At 40.6% G+C, this 19,894-nt stretch overlaps 1 protein-coding gene across 3 annotated transcripts in view; it reads left to right on the top strand.

The window, feature by feature from the left end:
* CDK6 (cyclin dependent kinase 6) overlaps positions 1-19,894 on the top strand; it is a 224,856-nt gene that overhangs the window by 103,790 nt on the left and 101,172 nt on the right. For all 3 annotated transcript variants that reach the window (XM_059933830.1, XM_059933831.1, XM_059933829.1), the window contains exon 4: positions 5,123-5,290. In XM_059933830.1, coding sequence (XP_059789813.1) covers positions 5,123-5,290 — 168 coding nt within the window. The remainder of the gene's footprint in view (positions 1-5,122; positions 5,291-19,894) is intronic.

The raw sequence follows: 19,894 nt of genomic DNA, 5'->3' as shown, positions 1-19,894 counted from the left end.
CTTAAGTCAACATGTTACCAGTTTAGTGTAAAAAAAAAAACCTTTGTTGTGTTGATCTGTGAGATTCCTTTAACATCCTTCATAAGAAGCAAACTGGGTAGGAGATCTTCATAAGAAACAACAAATCATTATGAAGACACTTCTGTCAAAACTTGGATAAAAAATTTGAAAAGACTGTGATTTACACATTGTAAGGAGAAAAAAATGATTATCCTTGTACAAGTTGTATATGTCTTATTTTTAATTTTTAAGTAGATAAGCTACTGATGTATACTTTTGTTGCTAAAACCTTGAGGATGTGAATACATCACTTAGATTTAGGTAGATGCATCCAAAAATACAGAATTGTCTATTGAGAGCTGTCAGCTTTGTAATTTACTGTATGGAATAAGTTGGTGTTTTCAATATCTATTTATCTTATTTATTTATTTTTGGCTGCATTGGGTCTTCACTCCTGTGCACAGGCTCTCTCCACCTACCGCAAGCCGGGACTCCTCGCTGCGGTGTGCAGGCTTCTCACTGCGGCGGCCTCTCCAGCTGCGGAACACGGGCTCTAGGCGCGTTGGCCTCAGCAGCTGTAGCACGCAGGCTCAGTAGTCATGGCGCACGGGCCTAGCTGCTCCGCGGCATGTGGGATCTTCCCGGACCAGGGCTCAAACCTGTGTGCCTGCATTGGCAGTTGGATTCTTAAGCACTGCGCCACCAGGGAAGCCCTTCAGTAGCTTCTGAAACGAATCATACCTTTTGTGTAGTTGGAAAAAAAGACCCAATGATAAAACTTTTTCCCATTAGAAAAGCTTGAGGTAGATTTTCAGTTTGCGTGTTTATTTTGTTTTCAAAGAAGTAAGAGGATTACTACTCTAGAACACCTAAGAGAAACTAATTGTTGTTACAAGGCTTTGAAGACTTCTGGTGTTCAGACTGAAGTCCAGAGTCTTTTTAGGGGAGTTGCCAAGGATAAAACCCCATCTAAAGTCACTGGGAGCCAGACTTCATTCCATGATGGTGTCCTGTTGAAACATGCTCCCATGTCACATGTTTCAGAAAGATACAGATTGAGGGCCTCCAGTGACTGTTTATCATGAGTGTGACTAGACATTTTATACCAGAATTGTACATTGTAACATTAAAAGGTTTTAAACCTATGTTTAACTTAATTGGCAGTATCCGTAGTTTCATTGCATCGCATCGCTAGGATTACTGTGAAATATTTGAGTCTTGTGTAAAACGGATTAATTTAGATTAAAATCTTGAGGAGCTAATTTAAAAGTATGTCTCACGATACTATAAATTGAGATAGAACAGATGATAAGCTTAAGTAGAGAATCCTTTGAAATGTCTTTGATCGAAGAACTGCTTGCGATTCTGAAGGAAAGGTGTTTTTTTTCTTGCCTTGTTTAGTGTTACAGTTGATTCATTCATATAATGCTCAGGAAATGGGACCAGAGTTCTCATTCTATTTGTTAGGACCAGAGTTCCTAACATAGGTGAATATATTTCCCTTTTCAGATTAGGTATTCTGATGAAAGATTAGGTGTTCCGATGAAAGATTGGGGTGGGTCCCCAAATCATACTTATTACAAGCCCATAATGCTCATCAACCGACCTTGCAATGGAATTACTGAAGCAAATGAGATTTTTGGCAATTTTTTTAAAAATCGTTAACTCAAGTCTCACTAGTTCAAAACTCTAATTGTAGCTGGATATTACAGGTTTCAAAGAAAACCCAGTTTGCTAACCAAAAAAATTTTTAAGTAGCCTAATAAAATCTAAAGAGTGGTAATTCTTATGTAGAACCAACTTTTTTTTTTTTTTTTTTAATTTTGGCTGTGTTGGATCTTCGTTTCTGTGCGAGGGCTTTCTCTAGTTGCGGCGAGTGGGGGCCACTCTTCATCGCGGTGCGCAGGCCTCTCACTATCGCGGCCTCTCTTGTCGTGGAGCACAGGCTCCAGACGCGCAGGCTCAGTAGTTGTGGCTCACAGGCCTAGTTGCTCCGCGGCATGTGGGATCTTCCCAGACCAGGGCTCGAACCCGTGTCACCTGCATTGGCAGGCAGATTCTCAACCACTGCGCCACCAGGGAAGCCCCTAGAACCAACTTTTTATACATCCATAGGTATCATTTACATAGAATCAATGTTAGTGCCAATATATGTGTTCTCACTGCCTAAACTGTGCTTTTATATGATGTTAAGAAGTCATTTTCATCTACACTGGCCTTTAAACAGAGGAGAACTAAACTCTTAGTATATGTACCAAAATAACACAACTAAAACCAAATAATAATGATTATGACATAGGAAGGAAAACTATGCAGCCATTAAAAATCATATTGTATAAAAAAGTTATATTTTAGAAGAATTTTGTTGAAGTGGCAAAATATTCATAATGAATTGTTAAATGTTTTTAAAACAACTGTAAAATGTGTACAGAATAATAACAATTTTTATTTATAAATATATGTTATATTTATATATTAATATTATATTGTATGTGATATATATTGTTTATAATATTTATATATTATATAGAGATATAATATATTTATACCTCCAAATATAGCAGTATCTGTTTAAAAGACGTGAAAGATAAAAGTTAACAGTAAAGTTTTCTCTCTTCTCTGAGTGGTGGGATTTTGCATGATTTTTGTTCTTCCCCTGGATTTTTAATAAATTTTTTAAAAAGCTTCTATATACATTAAGCATGTACCAATTTTATAATTAAGAAAAATGTAATATGTGCTGTATAAATACACAAATAAAAGCAATACATATGTATTTAAACTCAGTAGTTCAGGCTTTTCATAAATTAAGATGGGCCTTATTAGTATAATTAGTTGGTTCAAATTTTTACATATTTATTCTACTAATTGGCTGCTTAAACTGTTTGAACAATGAAACAGGAACCAAGCACATTTATTCTTTGTACTGTTTTAAATGGTTGGTGCTTAGTGTATAAGAAGCTAAAGATGACAAGCCAGCATGACATTAGTTTAGGTTAGTCATGCTGTTTAAAATCCACTGCTTACAAGTCATGTGCACGTGTTTCCAATAAAGACTTCTTTGCTGCAGCAGCAGATTACTTTCGTTAACATTTTGTGCTTCATTTTCACACTCTTGTTTATTCATTCCAAGTTGTTTTACTCTCAGTGGTTCTTAAGTCTTGAAGGACTGTCTGTCCCTCAACAGTGCAGTCTTCTCCAGAGTTTTCATCTTTGGAAACTTAGAAGGTAACCCCAGCCAGTTCATCAGATCCATTTAGGTGGAGCTCAAAAAGAATTCCAGTACACCTGTGTCATTGCACACTTGCTTAGTGCTTTGTTCACTGACCTTGCGGCACTGGCCACATTTTCTTCTAGTTGTTTGTTACTCTGTCTCCCTCAGGAAACGGGACAGTTCAATGATTATCATTTGTTGAATGCTAACCGTGTGCCAGAAACTACTTCTTTACGTGCATTACTTCATTTAAATCTCGTATTATGAAAAGTAAGCACAGTTTTCTCCTTTTTTTTTTTTTTAAACAAACAGGGTAAGGCTTTTTTTTTTTCTTTTTTTTTAAATTTTTATTTATTTATTTATTTATGGCTGTGTTGGGTCTCGTTTCTGTGCGAGGGCTTTCTCTAGTTGCGGCAAGCGGGGGCCACTCTTCATCGCGGTGCGCGGGCCTCTCACTATCGCGGCCTCTCTTGTTGCGGAGCACAGGCTCCAGACGCACAGGCTCAGTAATTGTGGCTCACGGGCCTAGTCGCTCCACGGCATGTGGGATCCTCCCAGACCAGGGCTCGAATCCATGTCCCTTGCATTGGCAGGCAGATTCTCAACCACTGCGCCACCAGGGAAGCCCCTGTTTTCTCCTTTTTATAGGTGGAAAACTAAGGCTTTGGTTTTGAATAAGCCGGGATATAAAGACAGAACTCCCTGAAGGAAATACCAATACTGTAAACCAATAACCAAATACAGTCCAGCTGATGAACAAGTGTCCTCACAGCCCCTGCCAGCTCTGAAGCCCCTGATGCTGCCTAATCATTTCTCTAACCTTTATATGAACAAAATCGTTCCATCCTCCCTTTACACACCATTCTCACAATATTTGGGGGGGGGGGGTAGGTCAGTCTTATTAACCCCAGATTTCAGAGAGCCATATCATGGTCACTATCTTAAATTCCCACTTTCAGACAGTTTCCGAGTTTTAAATTTTGTATCTGATTTTATCAGCTGTAAAATTAGAAGAAGATGTGACATTGGTTTATTTTCTGAATGCCCCCCTCCTCCATGCTAGCTGATACTGTCAGCAGTAAGTGCTGCCATTTATTGAATGCTGACTACTGTCAGTGCTTTACAAACAGTGATCCCCTATGGAGTAGGTTTTCCTATTTTTACAGACCTGAAAACTGAGACTTGGCGAGGTTAAATGGCTTACCCGGTTTTCCATGCTCATTCAATCATTGATCTAATGAAGGAGTGCATTGGGGATTTGAATCCAGTTTTCCTGGACTCTGGTTCGAATCAAGACTCTGTCTTTTGCTAGTAGTGTTACTTTGGGCTAATTACATACAGTTACTGTGTATCAGTTTCTTGACCTGTAAAATGGGTCAATGATATTGTTTACCTCAGTGTTGTGGTGTGGACTAAGTGTGTTACTAAAGAGAAGGTGTTTAGAGCAATGCTTGACACATAGTGACTGCTAAGTAATAGGTGCTATAATAATAAGAAGAACTACCATTGATGTTATCATTGTTTACTGGATTTTAATTGTTGGAATCATGTATTAAATCATATAAAAGTATATGAAGTAAAAAGTGTCCCTCTGTCACCAACTACTTCCTCTCCCCAACATTAACCATGGACACCAGTTTGGGGTATATCCTTCCAGAATATTTCCTATACCATCTGAAACTATTTTTAAATCATCCTTTGATTAATGAAATACAGGTCAAGAGTGAAATTTTTTGTAGTGATCTTGAAAATGGGAGAGTGGAGCAGTAGGGGGAAACAAATTCATTCATTCAGCAAATATTTATGAAATGCTTTCTGTATGCCAAGCACTTTTCTAAGTGCTGAGGATTCAGCATGTTAAATTTCTGTTTTGACCATTGATTGATTTTCTTTTTTGGTTTTATTTAGGATATGATGTTTCAGCTTCTCCGAGGTCTGGACTTTCTTCATTCTCACCGAGTGGTACATCGTGATCTAAAACCACAGAACATTCTGGTGACCAGCAGTGGACAAATAAAACTGGCTGACTTCGGCCTTGCCCGCATCTACAGTTTTCAGATGGCTCTTACCTCAGTGGTGAGTGAGAAAGTGCTGTTCTTTCATTAAACTTAGTTTTCTACTTTTGAATGACAAACTGCCCCCATTCCAGGCCCCTGATGTTATTACTGCCCGTGGTCAGTTGGTGGACAGAATGTCTTTGCACTTTTTATATAGCAGGCAGTAGGAGGAAAGTGTTATGCTTACAACTACAGACATATCCGGGCTGCGCTTGTTGTGGACAGAACCCATTGCAGAAATAGACGGTTGCTTCTTAGCCACTAGAAAGGAATCAGTTACAAGTTTCCAAATGGTTTTGCCATATGGCTTTTTGCCATAACCACTGTTTTCAGAGCTGCTTATACAGTGTCTAAGGAAACATAGCTCAAGGTCAGGGAGGAGAGAGCAGCAGGAATGTTGACCTGTCTGCAGCATCCTAGTTTGAGAAACAGCCAGATACCTGCACAGGTGTGTGAAAGCACTCCTGTGAAGCTGTGGTGCGTGGACTGTGAAGAAATGAAATTTACAGTGAACTTGGATGATCCGTGAACAAGTAGCACCACCCTGCCAGGTGAAGGCTTCATCCAAGCCAAAATACAAAGAGTAAACCCAAAGGCTCTATTTTGGCAAAGAATGACAGTTATTCTGTTTTTTGTCTCATTCAGACACAAAACCATACTTGCTACTGGCTCTGGTTACCTTCTATTTCTCCTTATAGTTCATTGTTTCTGAGATGAATTTTCATGAAATTGTGCACCCAAAATATACAAAGAGAAGCCTGGAAGCAGGCATTAATATCCCTTGTCTTTGAAGGACCTGTTTTCCATGCAGTGAATTCACGCATAGATTTTTTTTTTTTTAAAGCCAAGTAATGTTCCTTTGCTTGTGCTACTTATTTGGGGCAGGAGGTTGATATGGAGAATCCCTTTGATTCCATGAAGACTACAAACATTGCCCTCAAAGCATTATAAGAATCTTCTTGGGTCAGTATGCCATTTTCTACATATAGTCCATCTTTAGCCTCAAAGTGGTTCTCAGTTAAGGGCAACACTGCCCTGGGGGGAGGGGGACACATTGTTGAGAAATGTGTGACGGCATCTTTGGTCATCATAACAACTTGGGGGATGGTAGTGGCCACAAGGAGGCTAATATTCTGCGCAACAAAGAATTGTTTCCCCAAATTCCAGTAATGCCTCAGCTGAGAAGTAGAAATTCAGGAGGGGAGTTGGAAATTCTCTAAGAAAGATAACTTGCCTTAGAAAAACATTCAATTTGCAAAAGTGTTCTGCTTCCTCACCCTGGAAATACGGATACTAGAACCTGGATGTGTAAGATCACATACCTTCCCAACATTATATACTTTACCTAGGGCATCAGAATTTTTACAGAGGATTCCTTAGAATGTGTCACTATTGTTGAAAGATAAATCATTCTTGTTTCCTCTTTGCCCAACATACACCGTCGCTTTTGAGAAGACAGGACACAAGATGGTGTTTAAAGGATAAGTCTCCGATTTGGGCTGGGTCAAGTAAGCCCTTGTGTTCTTATATAATCACAGCAGAAAGGGCTGAGTCTGTGTGTTTCCCCAGTGGGAAGGGTGAGGTAGGCTGCAGCTTCCCTAGGAAGTAGTTTCGTATGTTGTTTCAGGGCCCTGGGGAGAAGCTTGAATAGGCTTTGCGATCCGGGCAGTCATCAGGGGAGCAGATGGAAGGAACCAGTCTCCTTCGGTACATTAATTGAGGGAAGGATGAGCCATAACTGAGACACTGTATTTTGATCCCCCCCAACTGGGCACTGAAAACCATAAATAAAAACAGGAAACCCAGTTGGGTTTGTTTTTTTTTTCTTATTAAATTTGAGGAATGATAGCCCAGCTTGTGCGTAACACCAATTAACATTCCATTCTTGCTGAAAGTTGATATGTTCAGACAGGAAAATGGAGACAAATGATTTCATACAGAAAAGGGGAAAGGCAGTCGTAAATACCTGATTTTTCAGTATCTAGTTTGTATTGCATACTCTGTATTTCTTATGTGACATAAAGTAAAAAATATTAGCAACTGGGAAAGACACTGGAACAAATTCAGACTTTATTTGAAAGAGTCATAGTTGGAACTTAATGTCAATAATAAAGAATATGATTCCTGTAGGGTACCGCATTAAAATTTTTTCCCACTGTTTATTTTTCTTTTTAAGGAAGAATCCATTTCTATAGTGATACATTGGTTTATGTACACACAGTGACACATAAAGGCCTGGAATCCGTTTTTTCAGACTGAACTGGTATTTATTTTTTGTATTTCTTGAAGAGAAAAAGACTACACTCCACTTCCTGGAAATACACATTTTTTAGTGGGTTATGTCATACAGGAACTGGGAATCAACTTGATTTGTGGAATGTTAAAGAAATTTACAAGTTAACTGATTCAAAACTGACATTTTGCAGCCAGGAGAAATGCTAATAATATAATACTTACCTTCCAAAGCCTGACTCAAATGTCCCGTTCCGGTACCCCCTGCAGAAATTAATCCCCCCGTCCTCCCTCATTGTTTCCAGAGTAACGTCTTATTAATGTCTTTCATAATACTGCTTTCTATCTTGTTTGTAATTATGTCGGGGTTTTATTTATCAGGCTGTAAGCTCCTTGAAAGAGTTGGCCTTTGGGGTAGAAATTAATTTCGGACAGTCATCATAAGTCCGGACTCTAGTTGTGGCTGTAGTTGGTATAACATAGGGCCAAACGACTCGGCTTGTCTTCATCTGCTAAGGGAGGGCTAAGTGCCCTTAACTGGGTGCCTCTTGCGTGACCTTCAGGTGCCCTTAGGGAGTATTGAGCTCTTGCTGCTCAGTATACAGTCAGAGTGCACATGTACCCGTGGAGAGGAAGGGTTGTTTATACCTATTTCTCTCAAGGGTGTGGAATCAAGATGTGGATGGCTACAGTGAATGCCTTAGACCCAGGCAGGACGGGCCCCTGGCCTGGGTTTCATGCTTTAGAGGAGCCTGTGCTGGCCCTGCTCCTGCCTTGCCTCCCTTGATGGGGCACAGAATCCAGGGTGCCTGACACCCAGCCGCACTCAGGGCATTGGAATTCCCTGACTAAATGGGAACTGCACGGGCTCTTCTCAGTCCTTCCTCCTAACAGCAGGTTGGGCCACCTGTGTCCTCACCCCATGCATAAGGGGCAGCAGTTTGCAGACATCGGGCAGAACGGGGACACACAGACTGGGGTGGCCGTAAGCACTGCGTGAGGCCCCTTGTCCTGCAGGGAGGAGCTAGGGATGTGAAGGGAAGTGGGGCCTGTTACTCAATGCCTGGCATGGGTTCTACTTATCAGAAGAGTTTCTGTGAAACCCTGAAAATCAACTTCTGTGACCTGTATTGAAATAACTACATTTGTGGAAAACCAGAGAACAGGTTAGAGGGAGCTTCTTTCCATTGCACATAAGTGACATGTACAAACATGACCGATGTGATTATATAAATCTTTATGGCAGATGCATTTCAAGAATACAGGCATACCTCGTTTTATTGCGCACCATTTTATTGCATTTAGCAGACACTGCATTTTTTACAAATTGATGTTTTGTGGCAACCCTGCATCACGGCGCCATTTTCCAACAGCATTTGCTCATTTAATGTCTCTGTGTCACATTTTGGTAATTCTGGCAGTATTTCAAACTTTTTCATTATTATATTTATTGTGGTGATCTGTGATTAGAGATCTTTGATGTTACTATTTCAAAAAGATTATGTGCTGCTGAAGGCAACATTTTTTAGCAATAAAGTATTATTTAAGTAAGGCATGTACATTTTTTAAGACCTAATGCTATTGCATACTTAATAGACTATAGTATAGTGTAAACACAACTTTTATAGGCACTAGAAACCAAAAAATTCATGGGACTCGCTTTATTGCCATATTCGCTTTATTTGTGTGGTCTGGTACCCAACCCATGATATCTCTGAGGTCTGCATCTGTATGCTTATTCAGTAGAATGACTATACAACTAACTAAAATTGTATTGAGAGTCATTCTCAAGTCAACATTTCTAAGAAGTTCCCGTGTTGGATGCAGTGTGTAGTGCAACTCATTTTTGTCTGTCAATATGAAAGGGAAGTAGAGACCAACCTCTGAGCGGGCAGGTTGGGTCATACCCAATCGCACACCCGCGTCTGACAGGGAGAGTCGTAGAAGCAGAGCCTGGCCCATCACCAGCAGCCCTACGATGACTCTGATCATCATGAAGCCCTATGAACAGCAGCTCAGGGAGGGAGCAGGTCTTGACTTCTCTGTTTATGATGAAAAATCCCTGGGTTTTTTTTTTCCTGAACTGACCCATACAGCAGGTAGGGTGATACTGTTGCCATTGGATTTGGTGGTTTGGGAACTCCTTATCAACCATCTGATTTTGAAAGTGGGGAAACTGAGACTCAGACGAGCAGTTTGTAACCAGGTTAAGTCTGAATTCACCAAATAGATTATAAATGGCTTGGAGAGTACTAATGTTTATATTCTGGCTCTCGCCCATCATCCCCTTTCCCTTCCTCTTCTCCCCACAGTGGGATCCAGTACTTTAGAGGGTATCAAACTAGGTTCTGTAGACCTCTTGGGTTCTACAAAGGGTATGCAGAGATTCCACAAATGTTCAACAGTCCATTTTTTGAAACATATTTTAAGTCTTGTTAAAATTGTAATTAAAAAACAACTAGCTCATGTCATATTTTGACACAGTGGAGAACACTGAGGCATGAACTTGTACCTCCTGGTTAACTTATTATTTATGTAGACCTCAGAATAAAACTTCTTTTGCCACAGTTGCGAATACTGGAACCTCTCCTAAATGTATCATTGCTTAGGAAAAATGAAGTGTTCTCTTGATTCACTCCTGTGTGTATCTGCTCCCTTAAAATCATCCAAGTGCCTGTTCACGACAGCACACGCATCGTGCTATGCTCACGGTATGACATGAGACCACTTTGGGGGCCGTTCAGAGCAGTGCCGGGGTTGACGTTTTTATATCCAGATGTAATTGCCAACGCCTGTGCAGTTAGAACCAGTCACTCCCCAGGACAGCCCCCGTGAAGCCACCTGTGGATAGAGAGGAGGCTGCACCTTAAAATGAGGTCATTCCTTTTGGGGCCTCAGTAACTTCACATGCCGGGATGAAGTCCAGGATCGGCCTGCCGTAAACCAATTTCTGTTCTGCAGTGAACAGTATTACAGTGACTTTTCAGTGTTTTTTTGGAGGGCCTTTATACAATCATTAGACAAAGGAGAGAATTAGCATTTTTCCTCCAAATGCCTGTGCCTAACACACAGTTTGGAGAAAAAATCCACTTTGTACCATAATGGAAGAGTGAGAATATTCTCCCGTCTTTTCAGTGACTTAGTAAAATTCTCACTAAGTGAATTACATTCTCCTTTGCCAAAGTTCTCTTTTTCCATACTGTCTTTCCTATTAAAAAGACATATGTCTTCATATGAAAACATTTTCCACTCTGTAGAAATAATCAAAAGATAACAAGTAAATAGTGAACATGGGAAGACTTTTGACAGCTCTACAAATTATAAAAGTTCACTCAGGGATTTTTTTATATGGAACTGATAAGATTCCCCAAATTGCCTTATTTAAGATCACTCATTTATTTAATACCACAAGAATCACAAAAAAACAAATTGCTTACATCCTCTCCTTATGCCTCTGGCAATAGATGGTTTCCTCTTCTAATGCCAGCATTGGTAGCGTTTAGTAAACATTAAAGAAACCTTGTGGATTCAGAAACTTTTTGATAATCCTGGGGTAGAAAATTAATGAAATGGAGTTGTGGCATTCAGTCAACAAATACTGATCACTTCCATGAGCCAAGCACTGTCAATGAACCTGAGGGACCATGGTGAATAGAAGCGGACAAGGTCTCTGCTCTCATGGAGCTCATAATCACAGTGGGGAAACAGATCTTGATCAAACAGTCACACAAAGAAATACATAGTTAGAAACAGAGATAAGTGCAATAAAGGAAAGGGACAGAGTTCTATGAGGCCCTGTGACTCCGAAGCCCTCGTGGGCTGGGGGTCAGGGAAGCCCTCCCTGCTCACCCACACCGGGATGTGAGATGCTCACAGAGGTCACCAGCCCCCTACGCTCAGAACCTGCCTGGATGCGGGCCCCACGGATGTGCACATCATGCAGTCTGTGCTTATTTTCTCTGTTTCTGTTTGGAATAGTTCATTTTACAGCACCCAGTTGGCACCACCAAGTTGACAAAGTGAAGCAGGACCAGAGATCAGAGAACAATGTCATCTTTTACAGGAGAAAATAAATTGTTTATGCTTGTTTCCTCTTCGTGCGTGTTGTATTTACTATGGGGACCTGGCAGGGTTTGTGCCCCGGCTTGGGCAGCCGAGTTGCTCCCACAGAAGCCTGCAAAGGCTGCCAGTGAGTACTGAGTAAATCAGACCAAGAGCATGAACCGAGTATAATGGAAAAAACCCAAAGCCCTGTCGCCTCAGCACCTCAGTGAAAGTGCAGGACACACCTCAGAAGCCGAAAAGGCTCCTGTAACTCCCTTCCCACTCGACCTCTCCTTGCCATGACACAACCAGGTCTGTTTTGTGAAAACTTCCAGTTGCCAGTACATATTTCATAGTTAACAATGGAGTGTTTGTGCCGGTTTCGTTTTCACTTTCACCAGTGAGGGAAGTAGAGCACAATGGGGCAGTGCACAGGGCTGGGAACAGGACACGTTTTCTTTAGGATTCCCAGGACTGGGTACGTGGAAAATGCCAGAGCCAAGACAAACATGAAAACCCATCCAGATTCTCCGTTACGCATTCTCAGTGGCAGTAAAACACATTTTGAGTTGCCATCTGATAGGTTGGCTCTGCCTCTGCAGTAAAGGCAAATGCTGTTGACCACTGTGCGCATTGCTTCCAGGTAGAAAGAGAATGTATTCCATGCAGTACAGGATGCTGCTGTAGGTGTGCACGTGTGTCTGTGTGTGTGTGTGTGTGTGCGCGCGCGCGCGCGGGTGGGTATTTAATTGCTCCGAGTATACTTGTGACGTTCATCAAACGACTGTTTTCCTTGTTTATAAAAGATAGTCATTCATTTGACTCACCTAATTCTAGCTCCTTCCTAAGTTGTCACTGTTGCGAATCAGTTCTGGACAAAAACAGTTTAACTGTATTGTTACCACCTGGAGGATGTTTTACTCAGAGCAAGGACAGGATGTTCTTTTCTTCCTCCATACATCTGTTCAGCCAGCTAATGTCCTATCAAGGTATGATATAGACAGGGTCTGGTTGTCACCTGGTTGTTTACATTCCATCCTACAGACACCCTGTGTGATGCCATTCACATTTCAGAAGCTTGAGGCCAAGTTTGAGTGTAAAGACCAACCATTGTCTTAAGGTTGACGAGACCAAATGCTTTATAGAAGTTTTGCAGCCAAAGGGTTTCTCAGAGATGCAGAAGATGGAAAAAATTTTGTTGCCCCTTCCACTTAACATTCTTATGGGAATATGCCTTCTGTGCTTGGTCAGGGACTAGTCTGTCAAACTGTGTTTAATGAGATAATTCCATCTCCCCTAAATTTCCTTAACTCGTGTCCCGTTAGGTCCATTCAATGGAGTATGAGACACAGTCCTCGGAATTGAATATAAAACAATGTCTCTATAACTTGGATTTTTACATCCTCTTTAATTATTGGGATGTGTGCGCTTCTTGGGTTTTACAGGTGTCACTGCTTACTTCCTTGTACGGAAGGGAAAGGTGGCAGTATCTTCATTTTGCTTGGGCTTTGCTAGTCTCCTAGTGCAAGTTCCTGAGTTGAGATGTGTCACTGAAATTCTGTTACGTTGGCCATAGCCATTTTTATTCGCGCAACTCCAATGTTGTACTACTTTAGTGTTTCCCACGGTGCCTTTCTGGCACATGGTAGGCACTTGACAAATACATGGTGCATGAATGAAATGAATCCTCATGATTCTCCAGTGCCTAAAGAATGAATTCCAACTCTGTAGCACGGCATGCAGAGGGGGTTTTGCAGTGTAGCCCCAACCTGCCCCTCCGTCCTGTCACTCCCACCCAGAAATCACCCCCATACACGTAAAGGCATATTCCTTATCATCTAACACAATCAGATTTCTCACTACTCTAAGTTCTTTCACAACTCCCTACTTTCACAAATGAATGAATTTCCAACTCTGCTTTTTCCATGTTGCTGCTGGGGGTCATTGCATCATCATTGATAAGCATCTAAAGATGCGTTTGTTTGTTTGTTTTAGATTCAGCTTTCAGCTAAATCTTCCCAGTTGCCCACAGCATCACTCCCTGATAGTAACTGGAGCTCTGAGGGAGTAACAGTTACACTTTGAATATCTGTCTGGGCAGCCAGTACTAACCTTCAGATAATTATTGTTCTTCATCCCTACTTATTTGAGATGACAAGCCTTCCTGCACCTCCCCAACTTGCGCACTTACATTTTCTATATGGTATGTTTAAATTAAAAATCAAGACCTTTGGGGATCTTTGAAGGAACCATAGTGTCACAGGAAAAGGTTGAAAATGTCTGCATTATTGTTTCTTTTAGTCATTTTATTTAGTCCACTTGGGTTCTTGAGAAGATTAGGTACGTGTTTCTCTTAATCTGTATAGGTCTCTCCGAAAGTTCAGCTCAGACTTTTATACGATTGCTTTGTCATGCTGGATTTTCTTTCACATTGTACTGACTTTATTGCTAATATTTCAAATTTGTTTCTCAATGATGCTCTTTGGGCTGCTGAACGATTCCTCTTGCTGCTACCACTTTCTGTTTTCCTTTTCTCTAGGGATTGAAACACAGGGTGAGTAACATTGTGGCACCCAACATCTGTAAGGATACTTATGATTTTTAAGTCCCTCATAAATTTGAATGTTAAACTTTACAGTTGCCTTTGGAGGAATAATCTACCTTCAGATCTCAGGGAAACATCCAAAAGAAGGAAGGGGAAAGTGTAGGAAAATTTACTTTAGCACTGCTTTTATATTTATTTTGAAGGCTGGCAGCATCTAAAAGTTGGTCTGTAAATTTAACAACTCAACCATAAAAACCCCAAAATAAAGGAGAAAAATCTCTACTACTTCTAGGTTTGGGTACTAACATAAAGTTACAAGATTTCTCTTCAGCCATTTAACAATTTTTTTTTTTTTTAATTTCTAAAGCTATCCTTCCCTTTCTTCTTTACTATTTTTATTTTGATGAATTACTTTTTAAAGGTCACGATGCTTTGAAATGTACGGACATGTTTTCTGAACACTGTTGATGGATTCCACGGTGACGCTGCGGCTATCTGCACCTTATGTAACGCTGGATGATTTCAGTGAGGTGGGGACCGCACATGGTATCAGTTCTTGTGGGAAAATATGCTTCAGTAGCTTACTGGCACTGCTCTTGGAATGTGGCATTTAAAAGTACCTTTTTACAGTGGGAAAGAATTCTGTCAAGAATAAACAGTCTGACCTTGTTAAATGGGCCAAAGTCGGTCTGTAACCTAGTTCCAGAAAACTAGCTTTTACTAGTTTAGAAAAAGCAGATGAGAAAAATTGCAACTAAAACTTTCTAAAGAATGGAAAAAGTTCCTATGAAGAATATGAAATCAGTTCCAGAAATGAGGGTCTTCATATATACTCATGAAAATGTCTTTACTGGACTATAAAATCCCATTTTTCCAGAGTGGATGAAAGATGAGGACTACAGTTCGTCAGAAAAGCAGATTTTCTTTTTCCTGGAAAGACAAGACTGGCTTATTGAAAGGAGCTGTGGGAGGGGCCTTGTAGCATGGACCAACCGTGGGAAACCAGCTGGCTTGGGGAGATGAAGAAGTAGAAATTGCCGCTGACTCCCCATTGCCCACAGGTTAAAAAGTCTCTGGACTCTGAGCTGTGGGATGCAGCAGTCTGTTCCTCACCTTTCTTTCCATCCCCTCTCTCCCACCCACCTGAAACCCACCCACACACACCCATGCTCTTGCCACTCCAGACCTCCTTCCTCTTGCTTGAAGGGATATGCCATTAGATTTTGTACCTCCAGGCCATTAGATCTTCTTTCTGCTTACACTGCCTTTCCCCTTTTCAGCCTAACAAACTCCTACTCAGTCTTCAAGGCTCAGGGCAAATGCCACTTCCTCCCAGAAGTCGGCCTGACTCTCTAGGATAAAGTTAGGCACTTCTTCTGTGTATCTTTGATTTGCCTCTAATATAGTAGCTATCATATGATAGTGTCTCCATGGGTTTGCCATCTATTTTAAAAATAATAACATTGGGCTTCCCTGGTGGCGCAGTGGTTGAGAATCTGCCTGCCAATGCAGGGGACACGGGTTCGAGCCCTGGTCTGGGAAGATCCCACATGCCGCGGAGCAACTGGGCCCGTGAGCCACAACTACTGAGCCTGCGCTCCGCAACAAGAGAGGCCGCGACAGTGAGAGGCCCGCACACTGCGATGAAGAGTGGCCCCCGCTTGCCGCAACTAGAGAGAGCCCTCGCACAGAAACGAAGACCCAACACAGCCAAAATAAATGAATAAATAAATAAATAAATAAAACTTTAAAAAAATATATATATATATTTAAAAAATAATAATAACATTGTAATATTAGCTGTAGCATTTAAGGTAGCAAGACACAGACATGTGGTATTGCTCTGTGATTGTTTGTAGTATGTGTGTGTGTGTGTGTGTGTGTGTGTGAGAGTGAGAGAGAGAGAGAGAGAGAGAGATGAAATAAGAGGTTTCTGAGTAGAGGAGGTAGAGGGAGGCTGGCTTGGGTGTGGGTACTGAGTGAGACTGAGAAAGGGATGCTTCCCCCCAAACATTGGCTTTCCTGAAAGGTGTCACTACAGCCTGTATCTGCATCCATTTTGAAATTTCAGCGTCAGGAACAAAACTTGTTTTATTAAACACTTTCATTGCTAAATCCTGTGTTTATATTTAAATGATATTCTGAAAAAAGAAGATTTCACTGCTTTTACTCAGATGCATGACTGTCAAATATTTGGTTGGTTGGGTGTTGTCTGAGTGGGCTAGAGCTCAAAGATGGTGGTTCTAGGCACAACCACTTTTAATGTTAAACAACTAATCTATCAGTAATAACTTAAATTGAGGAAAATTTTTAATGAATTATAGTAAAAACTAGACTTTGTGTTCTAAAAAAATGTGTAAGTTTAAAAAAAACTTTGTAAGTTAAAAAACTGTAAGTTAAAAAAAACTGTAAAAAAACTGCAAGTTAAAAAAACTAAGTTAAAAAAAACTAATGTGTAAAATAGATAAACAATCAAGTACTTTGCAGATGGGCTTATGGCAAGGTTTTTCAAAAGTAGCCTCTGCAATCGAAACTAAAATTTAATAGATTAAAATTCATTTTCTGAAGCCTTTCCAGGATTATATATATCATGTAAAACTACTTATTCTATCTGACCACTCTAGTTCTTACTGGTTCTTACATACAAAGGTAGTAAAAAAAAAAAAAAAAAAAAAAAAAAAAAAGCCAAAATAGTCCATTGTGAACTTATTTTTTTCTTAATTAATTAATTTATTTATTTTTGGCTGCGTTGGGTCTTCATTGCCGCGCGCGGGCTATCTCTAGTTGCGGCGAGTGGGGGCTACTCTTGCGGTGCGTGTGTTTCTCAGTGCGATGGTTTCTCTTGTTGCAGAGCACAGACTCTAGGCATGCGGGCTCAGTAGTTGTGGTGCACGGGCTTAGTTGCTCTGCGGCATGTGGGATCTTCCTGGAGCAGGGATTGAACCTGTGTCCCCTGCATTGGCAGGCGGATTCTTAAACACTGCGCCACCAGGGAAGCCCCATTGTGAATTTAAAAGTGTTACCATCCAGGAAAAAAAGAGACTCACATGTTCCTTTTGTACCCGAACACAAATTGGCCACCATCATCATGGCTTTTACTGGCATGTTGAGGTTAAAAATGTAGCACAACATTTAGGATTTTGACAATATTGAGTAAACAATCCATTGAGGTGAGAAAAGCATCTTCAGGTTTGAACTTTCTTTAATAATGTTATAGTAAATCAAAATATAATCTTTGGGGACGTCCCTGGTGGCGCAGTGGATAAGAATCCGCCTGCCAATGCAGGGGACACGGGTTCAAGCCCTGGTCCGGGAAGATCCCACACGCCAAGGAGCAACTAAGCCCATGAGCCACAACTACTGAACCTGCATGCCACAAGTGCTGAAGCCCGTGCACCTAGAGCCCGTGCTCCGCGACAAGAGAAGCCACTGCAATGAGAAGCCTGTGCACCGCAACGAAGGGTAGCCCCCGCTCACCGCAACTAGAGAAAGCCCACACGCAGCAACAAATACCCAACGCAGCCAAAAATAAATAAATTAATTAATTAATATATATATATAATCTTTGTCTTTTCTTTATACCTATTATTCTATTTTTATTTCTAAAATGATTCCTTGATTTTAGGACATGGGACTGAAATACCACATTTAAATGCCATGTTGCTGCTACCATACCTATAGTATAATCCAAATTGTATTTTCCATCAGGTTTCTTTTTTCGTTGGTGGTTTATATACTCCTATTTTTAAAGGAATCAAATTTTCTTAATACTGATTATAGTTCACAAGTATTGTTCTATTATATTTAAGAAAAATATATTCATAAATTGCTTTAAATATCCAATAATTATAGCATCCATTTGCTCTGTAATTTTATTTTTAGAAATTTGATATAAGGAGATAATTTCTGGAGAGAAATTGAACAATTTGTACAATACAGTTCACCAAATTTTCTGCAGACATTTTCTCCAGTTTTTTCTCCAGTATTTCCTTCCCTTTGTAGCATTTGTATACATGATTCAGTCCTTTCTCTCAAACTCTCATCTTTGTTTAATCAATTTTTTAAAATCTGCATTCTTTTTTGATTGCTAAAATTATTTGAAAATTCAAACATTCCAGATAGGTAAAAAAAAAATGATAAGAGAAACTTCTCAATAATCTTTCCTCTCAGAAAAAAACACTATTAACAGTTCGGTGAATGAACTTTCATCTTTTTCTATTTATATGCAAGCGTGTGTGTGTGCAAACATGTAGAACACAGTGTCCATACACGTTATTTTTGTGTGGGGTTTTTTGTTTACTTTTGTCCATTTAATTTATCTTACACAGTTTTCCGTATCTAACATATAGCCTGTTTATTCTTTCTCTTACCTTCATGGTGCGAATATACGTAATAGTTTTACCTAGTCTCCTGGGATGGACCTTTGGGGAGTTTCTCTTTTGGGGCTACAGTGAACATCCTGGGCTTATATCTTTTCACCCAAATACTAATATTTCTGTAGGATAAGTTTCAAGAAAGGGCATTACCAAGACAAAAGGTAAAGAGTATGCACATTTTTTTTTCTTTTTTTATGTTCAGTTTTATAAGAAACTCCCGAACTGTCTTCCAGAGTGGCTGTACTATTTTGTACTATCACCACCCTCAACAGTGAGTGAGAGTTCCTCTGGCTGCACATCCTCATCAGCATTTGGTGTTGTCAGTGTGTTAGATCTTGGCCCTTCTAGTAAGTGCGTAGTGGTATTTCATTGCTGTTTTAATGAGCATGCACACTTCAAACTCTGATAATGCCAAGTTGTTCTCCCAAAGGATTTCTCTTTCCCTCCTCGCCTCTTAACAGAACATGATTGAGCTCTCTGTCTCCTCTCTTCTGAGTGTCTCTGGTGATCACCTTTGCTGGCCCTTCCTGATCCTCTTCCCTACTAAGAAAGCATCCTGAATGTTCCCACCTCAGCCCTTTCACAGATCTCACCCAGGTCCACCACTTGAAGTCTCACGTCTGTGCAGAGACCTCCCCGTCGTCAGCTCGGCCCAGGGTCCCCTCTGAGCATCAGACCCTCAATCCCGCTTTTCCCTTCACGTCGCCACCTGGTGTCCCTTGGGCAGCAGAAACATAACATGGCCAAAATGTCACTCATTAGCTTCTCCTGGCCCAGGCAATTCTGCTTCATTTTCCTTTCTTTAGTTTTATTATTAGTAATCACCAAAACTGGAACCTCAGGTTTTTTTCTGGATTCATTTGTGTCAACATGCATTTGGCTACAGGTTCTGAATATTCAATCAGTTATATCTTGAAGAATAGTAATTTTTAAATCTGACCTAAGAAGTCTGGAGATAAATAATTCTGCAATTAGTGCAGTTGCTCAGTGGTGTCATCTTGAGTCCTATAACCAATTATTAGGAAAATTCCATTCTCCCCTCCTCAGTGAATGACGTTTTCCCTCGTGGTCTCAAGATGACTGCTGCATCTTCAGGCATTACATCCTCATACAACAGTGGTCTAAGCAGTGAGTTAGGGAGCCAGGGCCAAAAAGGGTTTCACTGCCTTTTTGATCAGGGAAGACGGTCTTTTCCAAAAGCTTTCTTCAGACTTTCACTTACTTTTCACTTACTCCCAGAACTGGATCAGATACCTACCCACAGACCAATCACATTGCAGGTAAGCATTTTTTTTGCTACCCAAGGAAAATCAGGTTGTGTTAGGGAGAGAGGGAATGTCTGCTCCGTGACAACCAACAATGACAGGCCTTCATTGATCTAGGAAACTCCCCAAGGCAACAGGGCCACTCTCTAGGTAGAAACTTA

This window comes from Balaenoptera ricei, chromosome 9, assembly GCF_028023285.1.
Source record: "Balaenoptera ricei isolate mBalRic1 chromosome 9, mBalRic1.hap2, whole genome shotgun sequence".
Lineage (NCBI taxonomy): Eukaryota > Metazoa > Chordata > Mammalia > Artiodactyla > Balaenopteridae > Balaenoptera > Balaenoptera ricei.
Note: the sequence above shows the minus strand (reverse complement) of the source record. Positions and strands in the feature narration are given on the sequence as shown.